Genomic DNA, 16777 nt, shown 5'->3' on the forward strand with positions numbered 1-16777 from the left:
GCGCAGACAAATAGTCCTGTGGGTAACTTCATCTAATGAGAAATAAACACATTGACTGCATTTTTGTGGGGTAAAAACACAGAAATATATGTTTACCCCCCAAACCCATATATTTTTGGAAAGTACACATTCTACTGAATCTAAAATGGGTACCCATGCCATTCTGCTCCAAACTACTGAGTCGCAAGGCTTTCCCAAAGTTGTCGGTTTTGGTGAAATATCTGAAAATTGCCTCAAAGCTTCAACTTCCCAGCACTATATCACCCATGTATCATTACGTACTAAGAAAAAGCACCCTAAATATGATTGCCAGGGTTCCTCTGAACATTTTGGTGGCCATTGTTCATAAGTTTACCAAAGTATCTGGCATTTAGAGGCCCCAAAATGAAGTTAGCGCATACAAACAGTCCCGTGGGTAACTTCAGCTAATGAAAAATCAACACATTGACTGCATTTTTGTGGGGTAAAAACACAGAAATATATGTTTGCCCCCCAAAACCCATATAGTTTTGGAAAGTACACATTCTACCGAATCTAAAATGGGTACCTATGCCTTTCTGCTCCAAACTACTGAGTCGCAAGGCTTTCCCACAATTGTCGGTTTTGGTGAAATATCTGAAAATTGCCTCAATGCTTCAACTTTCCAGCATCATATCGCCCATGTATCATTACGTATCACAAAAAAGCACCCAAATTGTGATTGCCAGGGGTCCTCCAAACAGTTTGGTGCCCACTGTGCATAGGTTTACCAAAGTATCTGGCATTTAGAGGCCCCAAAATGAAGTTAGCGCATACAAATAGTCCTGTGGGTAACTTCAGCTAATGAAAGATCAACACATTGACTGCATTTTTGTGGGGTAAAAACACAGAAATATATGTTTACCCCCCAAACCCATACATTTTTGGAAAGTACACATTCTACAGAATCTAAAATGGGTACCCATGCTTTTCTGCTCCAAACTACTGAGTCGCAAGGCTTTGCCAAATTTGGCGGTTTTGGTGAAATATCTGAAAATTGCCTCAAAGCTTCAACTTTCCAGCATCGTATTGTCCATGTATCATTACCAGCATAAAGCATCCTAAATATAAACATACGGGTCTACTAAACACTTTGATGCCCAATGTGCATAGATATACCAAACTATGTGGCGCACAGAGACCCCCAAATGACAATATGTATAGACATTTTCACGGCTGACGCGCTGGCTGCTGCAACATAACCACCCGGTGTGTGTATCATGCGACATTAGACCACCTAACAGTACAGAGACCCCAGAAAACCAGATATTTTCAGAAAGTACACATTCTGACGAATCCAATATGGGTAAATAAGTGTTTCTACTGCAAACTGCCAAACTGCAAAGCAATGCTGAACATAACGGTTTTTATCAAATTTCTGAAAATCGTCACAAAGCTTGAATTTTACCCCATTATACGCTCCACGTTTCGTAACGTATCAGCATAAAACATCCTAAATATGAACGCCAGGGGTCTACTAAATAGTTTGATGCCCAATGTGCATAGATATACCAAACTATGTGGCGCACAGAGACCCCCAAATGGATATATAGTAGATAAAATTTACAAGGCAAAACAAAATAAGGCAGTAAAGAGTGAAATGAAAAAAAATCCAATAAAACCACAAAAATCAATGTTTTTTTTCCAGAATAGTGTTATCGGGCATCAGAATCACAGTTTGAATATTTTAGCTGGGCCAAACAGGTTATACGGCTAGAAACAAGTGAACACAACATATGCAGAGCTGAAAATGCAATAAAATGGCTAAAATTTCAATAAAATGGCTAAAAATGCACCAAAATACCCAAAATTGCAATATAATCACCGAAATAACATACAAAAGATATTGCACAGTACGGTTAGCGAATACGCTATTCGTAATGGCAATAAAACATTTTTTTCAGCAAAAAAAAGAGACGATGCGATAAGAAAAAAAAAAAAAAAAAGCCACAATGCCATGTATGTGCGTGTGCGTGTGTACAAATGGTAAATTACATGTTATGTGCGCGTGTGTGCGTGTGCACGTGTGTGTAAGTGCAGTGAGTGTAAGTGACCCCCCCAATCCCCAAAAATGTATGTGTAAGTGTGTGTAAGTGTGAATCTAAGTGTGTATTACTGTAATAAGTGTGTGTTGGTGTGTTTGTGTGTGTAATTGTTGCACTAACCTGAAAAAGTCGCTGAAGACTGTTGCACACGATGTGGAGGGGTCCCAGGAAGACATCTGCGACGATCTGCGTGTCTCTGTGCTGTGGGGGCGGAGCTGGATGGCGCAGTGCAGGCTGCAGCAGCAGGACACGTAAGGAACACGTGCCTGCTGCTGTTTTTGGGCCCCTGGGCGATCGCGCCCCAGGGGCCACTCGATCCCCTGCTCTGCTCGTTGCCTAGGGGCAGGGGATCGAAGCGGAACGGAGCGAGCGGCTCTAACAGCCGCTCCTCCGCTCCAGAACCCGGAAGTGCTGCAGAACGTAGAATCTACGTTCTGTGGCATTTCAAGTTACTTTTCCACAGAACGTAGATTCTACGTTCTGTGGCACTTAAAGGGTTAAAGGTGAACCACCCCTTTAAAGCAGCATCTTTCTGGCTCTTGAAACGCAGAAGCGAGTTCTCCTGCTTTGTAAATCAGCTGGCTTCTGCTACATTGTTGCAGGAGGCAGAACCAGCAGTGCAGGGACTATAAAAAGACCGAATATAAAAAGACCGACAGATACTGCTTCATACAGCAGTTAAATTTACAAATAACCTTACAAAATAAATAAAGAAAGAGGCTGATGTTCTTCACTTTCTCACATCTTTCCTAAGCAGAAGAACATCAGCCTCTTTCTTTCTCCTGACAACTTCCTTGACTACTTGCTGGTCAGACTGGTGGGAAACTGACCAGCAGGTGGTGCTGTTGTAACAAAATTCATTCATATTAACAGTACATGTATCCCTTAATATCTTGGAATAAAAACAAAATAAATAATGAATGTAAATGACAAAAGTGCTTAGAATACCCCTCTCATCAATTTTACATTTACTTATTTTAAAGGTTTACTTATCCTTTAAGGTGACCCTGTACAGACCTGGCATGGCGTGACACAATACATGCTGGAAGGCACACTTATTACATATTTACTTACCTGGGCTTACTTTTTGGAATGTCACAAAAAGGTTTTTGGTTTAAAGGGAACATTATAACAAAGAATCAGGCTTGAGATTCTCTTCTTTATGTTTTGTGCTTCTGTACTATCCCAAGGCAACCACAGCCCTTTAGCAGTAAAGATCTGTGTCTCCAAAGATGCCCCAGTAGCTCCCCATCTTCTTTTCTGCTGATTCACTGCACATGCTCTGTGCTGCTGTCACTTACTGAGCTTAGGGAGCCACTCACAATATACAGTATATACACAATATCATTTACAATAAAGGGTTGATTCGTAGATAATTCAGATTCCCTTTACATGGCAGCATATAAATCAGTGCAGTCTGCATCAGGATTGAGTCATAATTAGCCCTGTAATATCGGCTTCAATAAAAAATTGGACCTCCTTTTCTGCTTGATGGTTTGCCCACGACCCCTAAGGTTCGATGCAACAGCAGCCTAGAGCTCACTGAGCATGTGCAGTGCCGCTGACACACACAAGATGGCCTCTCAACAGGATGAAAAGATGGGGGGCAGTTAGGGCCATTTCTAGCCATATGTTTCTAGGCTTTAGATCTCATTGAATAATCACGTTCAGTTGTTTGCTGTGATCTCATTGTTTCTTGATCTTTGTTTTAACTACAGGCTCACATAAAATTCCCTATCGACTACCCGTATTCTCCTCCGACCTTCCGGTTCCTGACAAAGATGTGGCATCCCAATATTTACGAGGTGAGAGAATAAACTTTTTGTTCGTTTTGAAAGAAAATACAACGTTGCTCTATGATCATGTATTTTAATGGGTTTGTTTAGCTTTAGTATTATGCAGAGCCTGATATTCTGAGACCATTTGCAATTAATTAATTTGTAATTGTTAGTGGTTAATTAATTCAGCTTTTTATTCAGCTGCTCTCCAGTTTCTGCAATCTAGTCGCTAGGGTCCAAATTACCCTAGCAACCGTGCATTGATTTGAATTCGAGACTGGGAAATGAATAGGTGAGGCCTGAATAGAAAGATGAGTAATAAACAATAACAATAAATCTGAAGCTTTACAGAGCATGGGTCAGTGACCCCCATTTGAAAGCAGGAACGGGTCAGAAGAAGAAGGCAAATCATTTAAAAACTATTAAAAAAAATTAAATAAAAATAAATGAAGACCAATGGAAAAGGTTCTTAGAACTGTCCATTCTATAACAAAAAAACGGCAGAGACATACGTGAACATTAAGGGAGATTTGTTGCCTGGCAACAATCGCCTGTTCTTCGGGCGACTAATCGCCGGCGGGATGACACTCTGAGCGCTTTATTTTCTGAAGTTGACTCACGAGAAAACTTCGACTTCAGAAAACGAATCACAAGTGCCATCCCGCCAGTTACTTCGATTCTAGTGGTGGGAAGGCAGTTTGGGGAGATTAGTCGCCCGAAGAAGAGGCGATTTGTCGCTGGGCAACTAATCTCCCTCGAATCTCCACCTGTGCTTCTGCCCTAAGGCTACAAATGTATTATTATTGCTTCTTTTTATTACTCCTCATTCTAATCCGGTTTGTTCAGATTCCAGTCTCTTATTCAAAGCAATGCATGGTTGCTAGGGGAATTAGGACCCTAGCAACCAAATGGCTGAAATTGCAAACTGGAGAGCTGCTGAATAAAAAGCTAAATAACTCAAAAAACACAAATAATAAAAAATTAAAACCAATGGCCCTATGTCTCAGAAAATCCCTCTCTACATCATACTAACCGTTAAAGGTGACCAATCCCGTTGAAGATATGTCCAGATGTAATTGCTGTCCTTTTTTTGGTTTATTCTTTTTTGTTCTTTGGTTCTCACTCTTGAAACAATGTAGCAGACGTCTCTTCTCTTCCAGGCCTGTAACTCAGCTAGTTTCTACTACATTGTTTGCAGAGTCAGAACCAGCAGTGCAGAGAAACTACCAGCCAGACAAATTCTGCTTTCATTTGCAGCTGCTGTAGGTTGGAGGGTTGATTTATTTTATTGTTTGTGTAGGAAATGCCTTTATTTAGCCAAACCCCCTAAATAAAAACATATGCCTATTGGGAAGTTAATTATAATTTCAGTTTCTATCATTTGGGAAACTTTCAAATTGAGGGGGTCCTTGACCTCAGCACCCACAAATCTATTGCTCTGTGAGACTACAATTGTACAATATTATTATTGTTACTTTATATTCCTTATCTTTCTTTTTAGGCCTCATCTATTAATTTTCCAGGATCTCAATCCAGAATCCTTCTTGAAAGATTCGGCCGAATACCGAACTGAATCCATATCCTAATTTACACATGCAAATTAAGGGCAGGAAAGGAAAAAGTGGAAAAATTATTTTGTGCCGAAAAGTCACGTGATTTCCCTACCTGCCAATAATTTACATATGCAAGTCATAATTCTGATTTGGTTCAGCCAGGGACAAGGATTCGGCCGAATCCTGCTGAAAAAGGCCGAATCCCGAACCAAATCCTGGATTCGGTGCATCCCTAGTTACTAGGGTAAATTGTACACTAGCAACCAACTGCTGAAATTCCAACAGGGACAGCTACATCTAAATAATTCAAAAGCCTCAAAATAAAAAATGCAGAGGGGAAAATAAAGCCATCTTTCGTGATATTAAAGGGATACTGTCATGGGAAAAAAAAAATTTTTTTCAAAATACATCAGTTAATAGCAGAATTTGCACCGAAATCAGTTTCTCAAAAGATCAGATTTTTTTTATATTTAATTTTGAAATCAGACATGGGGCTAGACATATTGTCCGTTTCCCAGCTGCCCCCAGTCATGTGACTTGTGCTCTGATAAACGTCAGTCTCTCTTTACTGCTGTACTGCAAGTTGAACTGGACATATACAGACAGCATTCAGGTAAGATACAGAACTTCATGTGCACTTACTGGAATTTCCTTTCTCTCTCTGCCCCTCCAGAATGGTGATGTCTGCATTTCAATCCTTCACCCCCCAGTAGATGATCCTCAGAGCGGAGAGTTACCGTCAGAAAGATGGAATCCCACGCAGAATGTCAGGTACAGCTGTGTGTGTGACAGTTCCGCTTGCTAATTGACCTGTTAAATTATATATTTAACTTCCACACTTGAAAATGGAAGCCACATATTAACCCCTGCACAAGCACCCTTTCCATCTCCCCAAAGAGACATTGCAGAACGACCCTACAACCCCATACCTATAACAACAACTCACAGTCAGGTTGGCAGACACCTTCAATTCCTGACCTGCTCTACTGAGTGTGAGCAGTTGGACAAGGAATGTACAGTCATGTGACCAGTCACAGGGAGTAAACCATTCAGGAGGGTGGTTATTGGTGTGATTAGGAAAGGGCAATACAGTGATAATTTACATCAATCCACAGCATCTAACGAGCTAATTTAACCCAGTAATTTAAACATTAAGCATTTCTGCAGTTTCAACCACATCTACAAATATTCTTATTGAAGGAGCTCTGTCTCCTGCTCTTTGTGTGAGATAATAAGGTGCACCCCAAGGTTAAAAGGGGACTTGAAGACCTGAGCCTGACCTGTCCCCTTAGCTGATGTCAGAGATGATGTCAGAAAGGGGCGGGCCCAGGAAAGGTTATACCATCAACAAAGTGGCTAGCTATCTGGACCCCAAACACAGCAAAGAAATTGAAGGAACAGTACCATTAAAAAATGAGTGTTTTAAAGTAATATAAATTTAATATAGTATTGCCCTTTTTATATAAACTATAGTAGTACTTATCTGTTATCTACTGTGTATCCTGTGCTTGAATGGCTGCCCCCGTGGCTACACAGCAGCTTGTTTATATAAACTATAGTAGTACTTATCTGTTATCTACTGTGTATCCTGTGCTTGAATGGCTGCCCCCGTGGCTACACAGCAGCTTGTTTATATAAACTATAGTAGTACTTATCTGTTATCTACTGTGTATCCTGTGCTTGAATGGCTGCCCCCATGGCTACACAGCAGCTTGTTTATATAAACTATAGTAGTACTTATCTGTTATCTACTGTGTATCCTGTGCTTGAATGGCTGCCCCATGGCTATACAGCAGCTTGTTTATATAAACTATAGTAGTACTTATCTGTTATCTACTGTGTATCCTGTGCTTGAATGGCTGCCCCCATGGCTACACAGCAGCTTGTTTATATAAACTATAGTAGTACTTATCTGTTATCTACTGTGTATCCTGTGCTTGAATGGCTGCCCCCATGGCTACACAGCAGCTTGTTTATATTAACTATAGTAGTACTTATCTGTTATCTACTGTGTATCCTGTGCTTGAATGGCTGCCCCCCTGGCTACACAGCAGCTTGTTTATATAAACTATAGTAGTACTTATCTGTTATCTACTGTGTATCCTGTGCTTGAATGGCTGCCCCATGGCTATACAGCAGCTTGTTTATATAAACTATAGTAGTACTTATCTGTTATCTACTGTGTATCCTGTGCTTGAATGGTTGCCCCCATGGCTACACAGCAGCTTATTTATATAAACTATAGTAGTACTTATCTGTTATCTACTGTGTATCCTGTGCTTGAATGGCTGCCCCCATGGCTACACAGCAGCTTGTTTATATAAACTATAGTAGTACTTATCTGTTATCTACTGTGTATCCTGTGCTTGAATGGTTGCCCCCATGGCTACACAGCAGCTTGTTTATATAAACTATAGTAGTACTTACCTGCACAATTTCATAGAGAGTCAGGCTGGATGAGTGTAACTTTACTGTCGGAATTCTCCCAGTACTAACAGCCCCACAGCACTTTTTTGCAGCTGCTAGGCCAGTCAACCATGGGTTAATTCACATATACAATTGCAACTCCAATGCGAGACCATTCTGCATATAATTCTCACTATCCTGTTGGGTTATTAAAGTTGCACTACACTGAGTTGTGCTTAAATGGGAAGGTAAGATCTTTTTCTATCCATTGTCAGCAGAGCTGAAAAATCCCACCGGGATAAAGAGTTGCAAAGCATCATTGTACTGGAGGCTAAAGCTGCATGTTGTATTAACCCTGCATCTCCTGGCCCAGCACAGATACAGTATGGCCACTTTTACAGAATACAACTGCCAGTATTGTTTCATGGGTTAAAAATAGAAAATTTAAGGGGTTGTTCACCTTTGAGATAACTGATGTAGAGGGATATTCTGAGATAATTTGCAATTTGTTTTTATTTTTTATTATTTGTGGTTCTTCGAGTTATTTAGCTTTTTATTCAGCCGCTCTCCAGTTTTCAGTTTCAGCCGTCTGGTTGCTAGGGTCCATATTCCCCTAGCAATCATGAATTGATTTAAATAAGAGACTGGAATATGAATAGGAGAGGTCTGAATAGAAAGATGAGTAATACAAAGTAACAATAAATGTGTAGCCTTACAGAGTATTTGTTTTTAGATGGGGTCAGTGACCCTCATTTGAAAGCTTGAAAGAATCAGAAGAAGATAGCAAATAATTAAAAAAAACGATAAAGAATAAATAATTAAGGCCAATTGAAAAGTTGCTTGCTCCAGCAGAATTCTGCACCGAAATCTGTTTCTCAAAAGAGCAAACATTGTTTTTTTACATTTAATTTTGAAATCTGACATGGGGCTAGACATATTGTCAGTTTCCCAGCTGCCCGTAGTCATGTGACTTGTGCTCTGATAAACTTCAGTCACTCTTTACTGCTGTACTGCAAGTTGGAGTGAAATCACCCCCCCCCCCCAGCAGCCAAACAACAGAACAATGGGAAGGTAACCAGATAGCAGCTCCCTAACACAAGATAACTGCTGCCTGGTAGATCTAAGAACAACACTCAATAGTAAAATCCAGGTCCCACTGAGACACATTCAGTTACATTGAGTAGGAGAAACAATAGCCTGCCAGAAAGCAGTTCCATCCTAAAGTGCTGGCTCTTCTGAAATCACATGACCAGGCAAAATGACCTGAGATGCACCTACACACCAATATTACAACTAAATACACTTGTTGGTTCAGGAATGACAATCCCTTTAATGCAGACATACCTGATTTATATCTTGAAAGGAATCCATGAAACTGTGACAAACCCTTTTCCAAAATCCCTTAGGCTCACAGTGTAATGGAACCCCTGACTCACCTTTTTCCATTGTAAATTGATGGGAGTCTTAGGCTTGAGGTCCCTGTGTTTTCTGTAGTGCTGCACAGATTGAGAGACTTCAATTCCCAGAATCCATCACTGCACAGTGGAACAAGGTGAGGGAGGGGCTGCATGACCCTGTGAGCCTGAGTGGGTAGGGAAATCATTCCCGCAAAGACAGACTACAATTGTATAATTTTTTGTTATTTCTGATTGAGAGATTACACCACAGCCATCTTCGGGCTCTTTGTGTCTTCTTCCGGCGATTCTACGATTCCCGTCCATTTTGGCGCATGCGCAGTTGTCGCAAATTGGTACATTTCTGGTTAATTTGCCAGTCTCAGTCTCAGATTACCAAAGACCCAGAAGATGGCTGCGGTGAACTCCGATGCCTAAATTTGCACTGAGGGGTAAGTAAAAAGTTAGGGGCATTTCTCCAGGGCGGCAGTTAGGCTGGGGGGAGGAGGGAGGGGGGTCTACGTGGGGTGGGGGAGTAGGGTTTTTTTTTTTTGCTAAAGGTTTAAATTCTCTTTTAAGTGAGTCTGAGCCGACTCCTGCCATTTGTTCCATTCACTGCTATAAATCCCTGAACAGAAAGCTTTGCCTGTATTGCTAAATAGCTGTCACGGAGGCTCCGACATGCAAAAACTAGCTTAAAGGGGAACTTTCATGAAAATGTAATATAAGCTTCCTCATACTGAAATAAGAAACTTTCTAAATACAATCAATTAAATATTCTGCATTGTTTCTGAAATAATCAAGTTTATATTCACTATTCCTCTCTCAGCATCTGTTTCTCTTCATTCTCTCTTCATGCAGCAGTTGGGTGTCAGATATTCACTGACAGTTACATCCAATATATCTTATAGGGGGGCTCCTTTTGCCTAGAAGATGGATTAGAGGTCACTCTATTAAACTCACCAGACATCATGTATCTCTACATGCAGGATTTGTGCAAAAGGCAGTTATTTTGTTACATTTTGTTTGTACTGTATAGAAATTGACAAGGAACATTGGTACTGCATGTGTGTCAGCCAGAGGTAATAAATCTGTAACTAGATTTACCAGGGGGTTGAATCACTTCCATTGATTCAACCTTATTTAGGTACTGGATGATATCCGGAAATCTGTGTTGGCATAGTTTCAGGGTATATGGGGGTGTAAATGGGGGGCAGTGTAAAGTTACCAAGAGAGACTTTGAAAAAAAAAAACCCTTAATAGAAAAACCCTACCCCCTATATTTAGTTTTTTATTCCAAGATATTAAGGGATACATGTACTGTTAATATGAATGAATTGTGTTACAACAGCGCCACCTGCTGGTCAGTTTCCCACCAGTCTGACCAGCAAGTAGTCAAGGAAGTTGTCAGGAGAAAGAAAGAGGCTGATGTTCTTCTGCTTAGGAATAAAATGAGAAACCTTTCTCACATCTTTCCTAAGCAGAAGAACATCAGCCTCTTTCTTTCTCCTGACAACTTCCTTGACTACTTGCTGGTCAGACTGGTGGGAAACTGACCAGCAGGTGGCGCTGTTGTAACAAAATTCATTCATATTAACAGTACATGTATCCCTTAATATCTTGGAATAAAAACAATATAAATAATGAATGTAAATGACAAAAGTGCTTAGAATAACCCCCTCATCAGTTTTACATTCACTTATTTTACGCCTCCAGTAATAACCTCCACATTTGCTTCTGTTGCAGGACTATATTACTAAGTGTCATTTCACTGCTCAATGAACCAAACACATTCTCCCCGGCCAATGTCGATGCCTCGGTTATGTTTAGAAAATGGAGGGACAGTAAAGGAAAGGACAAAGAATATGCAGAAATTATCAGGTGAGTGAGTTCTTCTGGTTAATATATTTGTAGCCGAGGTGTAATTGGTGTTTTGTTTTGTTTAATACGCAGAGCTGGCACTTTGCCTGCAGATTTTGCTTCTCTTTTCTTCAAAGTGTCAGGACATGGGAATGGCCACTAACTACAAACAGGGTTTCCTATAGAGCTCATGTGTGGGGCAGCTTTGTACAAGCAGTACATTTGTAATGAATCCGTTTGATTATAAGAATGAAGGGCAGGATGAGTTGTTTAGTCTTTAGCCAATGGACAGTTATTCCTCTTTATTTTATATCTCATTCCATTGGCATTAGCTGAAAACATACATCCCAGGATAAGCAATTCAACATCAACAATATCAACAATATCAAGGGGTCTGATCCCTCCTCTTAGGGCAAGGCCAGACGTGGCGTTTTTACTAGGGATGCACTGAATCCACTATTTTGGATTCGACCCAACCCCCAAATCCTTCGAGAAAGATTAGGCAGAATACCGAACCAAATCCTAATTTGCATATGCAAATTAGGGTGGGAAAAGGAAAACATGTTTTACTTCCTTGTTTGGTGACAAAAAGTCACACAATTTCCCTCCCCGCCCCTAATTTGCATATGCAAATTAGAATTTGGTTTGGCCGGACAGAAAGATTCAGCCGAATCCAAATCCTACTGATAAAGGCTGAATCCTGGATTCGGTGCATCCCTAGTTTTTTACATTGCATTTTTAAAAAAAGCTCATTCGGGCGTAACCCACTGAAACCACACGCGACCGTCAACATGCGTTTTTCAGCACGTAGGATTCTTTTCCCAACATGCACTTCTCGTCGTTCTCATTCCCCATAATTCCGCTGGCTGACAATAGAAAAGTTATTTCCATGCAAAATGGAGCAGGAATGATCATTAATACGCAACGGAATTACGTCACCGGCCTAATACGCCTTAAAAACGTATATGTGTCATTTATCTCGTATTAACGTAAAGTGTGTTTTCAAACGTGCAGATCCCATAGAGTCTATTGAGTTAGTAGTTTCTTGACGTATTGACGTTTCTGCTGAAAAACGCGGCTCTCAAGTGCCCTGTGTGAATTGCCATAGTGCGTTTAGCATTAGTTTTAGTTAGGGATGCACCGGATCCACTATTGGATTCTGTCAAACCCCTGAATCGTTCGTGAAAGATTCGGGCGAATACCAATCCGAATCCTAATTTGCTTAAGCAAATTAGGGGTGGGAAAGGGAAAACGTTTTTTTACTTCCTTGTTTTGTGACAAAAAGTCACGCAATTTCCCTCCACGTCCCTAATTTGCTTATGCAAATTAGGATTTTCGTTTGGCCCGGCAGAAGGATTTGGCGGAATCTGAATCCTGATGAAAAAGGGTGAATCCTGGATTCGGTGCACCCCTAGTTTTTACATTACGTAAAATAGCTCAGTCAGGCGTAAATACGCCACTGAAAGCAAACGAGACCGTCAACATGCATTTTTCAGCACGTAGGTTTCTTTTCCCAACATGCACTTCTCATTGTTCTCATTCCCCATAATTCCACTGGCTGACAATAGAAAAGTTATTTACATGCAAAATGGAGCCGGAATGATTGTCAATACGCAATGGAATTACGTAATTTACCTGATACGCCGTAAAAACGTATATGCGTCATTTATCTGGTGAGAATTTGGACGCCATATTTAAAATACGCTGCGTATTTACGTAAAGTGTGTTTTCAAACTTGCAGATTGACGTTTTTGACGTATCGACGTTTCTGCTGAAAAAACACCAATACTAACGTCCCAAGGCAGATCTCGGCTTTCAATTGCTCTGTGTGAATTCCCATAGTGCCTTTTCCATTAGTTTTAATTAAGGATGCACCGAATCCACTATTTTGGATTTTGCCGAAGCCTGAATTCCTCTTGAAAGATTCGGCCGAATACCGTTCCGAACCAAATCTTGGATTCGGTGCATCCCTAGTTTCAGTGGTAGTGCAGTTTATGTGTATGTACACCCGACGGAGCTTTTTCAAAACGCAAATCAGGCAGTGAAGCTTTTGTGCTTCTGTACCAGCCCAAGGCAACCACAACCCTTTAGCAGTAAAGATCTGTGTCTCCAAAGATGCCCCAGTAGCTCCCCATCTTCTTTTCTGCTGATTCACTGCACATGCTCTGTGCTGCTGTCACTTACTGAGCTTAGGGAGCCACTCACAATATACAGTACACATAGAATAGAAATGTCACAATATAAGGCTGATTAGTAATTAATACACATAATTACTACATGGCAGCACAGAAACCAGTGCAATTAGCATCAGCATTGTTTAAAGGACAAGAAAACCTCAAACGGGGGTGATGCCATTTTTAAACACCCCCCAATGAATCTAATCTTATTCCTCCTACTCCGAGCTGCCCTTCAAAGTTTGCACACGCACAGTTTGTAACTTTAACAAACATTTCTGTATTCTGCATCTAAACTAGGGATGCACCAAACCCTGCATTCCGTTGGCCCAGGCTCTTGGATTTGGATGAGCCTTGCTGAAAATAGCTTTGATTGGGCCACATGCTAAACTGAATTTGGATTCGCTGCATCCCTAGTCTGAACTCTCACAGGGGGGGTTCAGACTAGAGATGCACCGGGGGCAAAATGCTGGTCGCTTGCACTGCAGGATCGTACCATTGGGCCTTGTGTGTTTGAAAAAAAAACTTTGTAGAACAGGAGCGCCCACTACTGTTACAAACGGAAACTGCACCATCAAAGGAACCGCAAGCATTCTAGTAATGGAATAATCATTTATTGTGTGACAAGCCAGACCTACATAAACAGGACAGGTCATTGACTGTGTCACAACTAACCGCACGTTTCTGTTTGCAAAGCCAAGAATGTGAGTTCCTCCAAAAAATTGATAAAGCAGCAAGTAAAAGAAATACAAAAAGTTTATTAGGAGGTTTATTAAGAAATGGCCTAAAGGGTTTCGTGCTTGGCTACGGATCAGTCCACACAAGCAGATTCGGGGAGATTAGTTGCCCCAGCGACAAATCGCCTCTTCTCCCCGAACTGCCTTCCCCCTGCCCTCCTCCGGCTAAAATGAAAATCGCCTGTGGCAATGCACATGCGGCACTTTGTTTTCCAAAGTTGCCTCAGGAAGAAACTTCAGACAAAGCGTCGTGTGTGCATTGTCGCAGGCGATTTTAATTTTAGCCGGAGGAGGGCAGGGGGAAGGCAGTTCGGGGAGATTGTCGCCCCAAAGAAGAGGCGATTTGTCGCTGGGGCAACTAATCTCCCTGAATCTGCTGGTGTGGACTGACCCTAAATGGCACATCCCTGTACAATGTTTTTATAGGGAGTGTGACCAATCAAACACACCACATATATCAACCAATCACAATCAGTACAAACAAATGACCTATTCAAGAGCTAATTTACATACAAGCTTCAACCAATGAATGAAGCTTGTATGTCCTAATAAACTTTTTGTCGTTTTTTTTTTTACTTGCTGCCTTATCTGTTTTTTGGAGGAATTCTTGGTTTTTGCCTTTGTGCATTTGCACCTGGGACTGGGCTGAACTGTGAGTATAGTAGGTCCTGCTGTTTTATTGTATTTATTCCAGTAGCGCTCACACAAGTTGGAAGCACCATCTCTTCCCGTACAAATAAACAATATTGTTTCTGATTATTTCTTTCTAGGAAACAAGTTTCGGCCACAAAAGCGGAGGCAGAAAAGGACGGAGTGAAGGTCCCCACCACGCTGGCGGAGTACTGCATCAAAACCAAAGTGCCTTCTAGTGACAACAGTTCTGACTTACTTTATGACGACTTGTATGACGATGACATAGACGATGAAGACGAAGAGGAGGAGGATGCGGATTGTTATGATGACGACGACTCTGGGAATGAAGAGTCCTGACCTGCTCTTGATTCCCTTTGTTTTTCCCACAGCCTGATCCTTTCCACCTCCCTGCTCTCCTCCTCTCTCCACTCCTCGGCTTCCTCCTGCTGCTCCTTCTACCCCTGCTAACTCAGGCCGGAAATGGAGCACATCTCAACTGGCGGGAGTCAAGAAATCAATCAAACCGTCGCTCTCTCTTCTCAAAGACCAACTTGCCTTTTGCATCCTGCAGCGAGAGACGCATGGACTGCGTTTGTTTTACGGACAATGGATGGGAAAGCGGCACGGAATCTCTGCAATTCCTCTATGCTGTAACACAAAACTATTTTGTTTTCCTATTGGTCCTTATACCTTCATAATCTGTTGAAAGGCAAACAAAACAACTTGGTTTTGATTGTACTTGTGAAGGAGACTGCGGTCACCCCGGTGCCCCCTCTTTGCTGGTTTCTTTATCCGTTGAGGGAAGGCGACTTTCATTTTGGAATTGATGCAGAGAAGCGACTGAGCAAACGTAAGATGTAACCATGATGCAATATTGCCAAGGTTCCAGCAATCACACTTGTACCTTTTTACATTTACCTCAGGAGATCCTTCAAGGCCTCTACCTGTGCAGAGCCTCCAACATGGCACCCCCATCCCCAGTTGTGAAACGCGTCAGGGCCAGCCGGGGGCCCTTATTACTACTGCTGTCAGCGTGAATGGCTTTCTGTCTGTGTCGGTGAAATGTAGAGAAGCTACAAATAAGCTGGAGAGACAACAGGGGTATTGTGGTATGCGGCACAACACACTTTATTGCTACATCTTCACAACTGAAAAACACAACAAAACAAAAGTGTACAGATATTTTTGTGCAAGAGGTCATGGCTTAGCTAATGTGTTTCCTTTCTGTTTCTCTCCTTGTTTTTAATTTTCTCTAGATTTGTTTTTTTCTTTTCTTTTTGTTGTTTCTTTTAATGTTTTTTTGCATTCTAGCACCCATGGCTGCAAAAAAAAAAAAAAAGGGTATTACTGCAGTTGCAGGGCTCTTGTGGTATGTTTGTTTGTGGGTGTCTTTCACTGTTGTAAAGCAGAAGGACAAATAAAGCAAGATGTGAAATCCAAAATGGCTGAGCAGGTTTGATGGACAGGGTATTCCAAGCCAATTACATCACGCTAAAGGGCAAGTAGCCGTATTTATGATCACACAGTGACCCCAAAACCGTCAAACAGTTGCCCCATCACTGTCTGCAAACTGCTAGGTTTTAATTTGTTTTTAATGTGCAGCTTTTTATGTACACACTTCAGTTTACACAAACAATGCAGTGATAGTATGAAATAAGGTTGCCATATTGCAAAAGTGATATTTAGGAACTGGGGTGAGTGCTTATTTGTACCCTGGGTACCCCTGGAACTATAGCAGGGTGACACCCCAATGTTTCTATATATCTGTAACCTTGTTATGAGCTAAGGGGGCCCAGTCTGAAGGTCAGTTAGGGGGAGATTTGGGGTGAGTGTTTATTTGTGCCCTGGGTACCCCTGGAACTATAGCAGGGTGACTGTTACCCCAATGTTTCTATATATCTGTAACCTTGTTATGAGCTAAGGGGGCCCAGTCTGAAGGTCAGTTAGGGGGAGATTTGGGGTGAGTGATTATTTGTGCCCTGGGTACCCCTGGAACTATAGCAGGGTGACACCCTAATGTTTCTATATATCTGTAACCTTGTTATGCGCTAAGGGGGCCCAGTCTGAAGGTCAGTTAGGGGGAGATTTGGGGTGAGAGCTTATTTGTACCCTGGGTACCCCTGGAACTATAGCAGGGTGACACCCCAATGTTTCTATATATCTGTAACCTTGTTATGAG

General features: G+C 41.5%; 1 protein-coding gene across 1 annotated transcript in view; it reads left to right on the forward strand.

Annotated features, from left to right (window-relative positions):
- ube2r2 (ubiquitin coniugating enzyme 3b) overlaps positions 1–16040 on the forward strand; it is a 40979-nt gene extending 24939 nt beyond the window's left edge. Inside the window, exons 2-5 of the mRNA XM_041580678.1 lie at positions 3782–3868; positions 6068–6165; positions 10941–11075; positions 14736–16040. Coding sequence (XP_041436612.1) covers positions 3782–3868; positions 6068–6165; positions 10941–11075; positions 14736–14955 — 540 coding nt within the window. The 3' untranslated portion in view covers positions 14956–16040. The remainder of the gene's footprint in view (positions 1–3781; positions 3869–6067; positions 6166–10940; positions 11076–14735) is intronic.
- Positions 16041–16777: the final 737 nt, after the last annotated feature.

This window comes from Xenopus laevis, chromosome 1S (assembly GCF_017654675.1).
Source record: "Xenopus laevis strain J_2021 chromosome 1S, Xenopus_laevis_v10.1, whole genome shotgun sequence".
Classification (NCBI taxonomy): Eukaryota; Metazoa; Chordata; class Amphibia; order Anura; family Pipidae; genus Xenopus; species Xenopus laevis.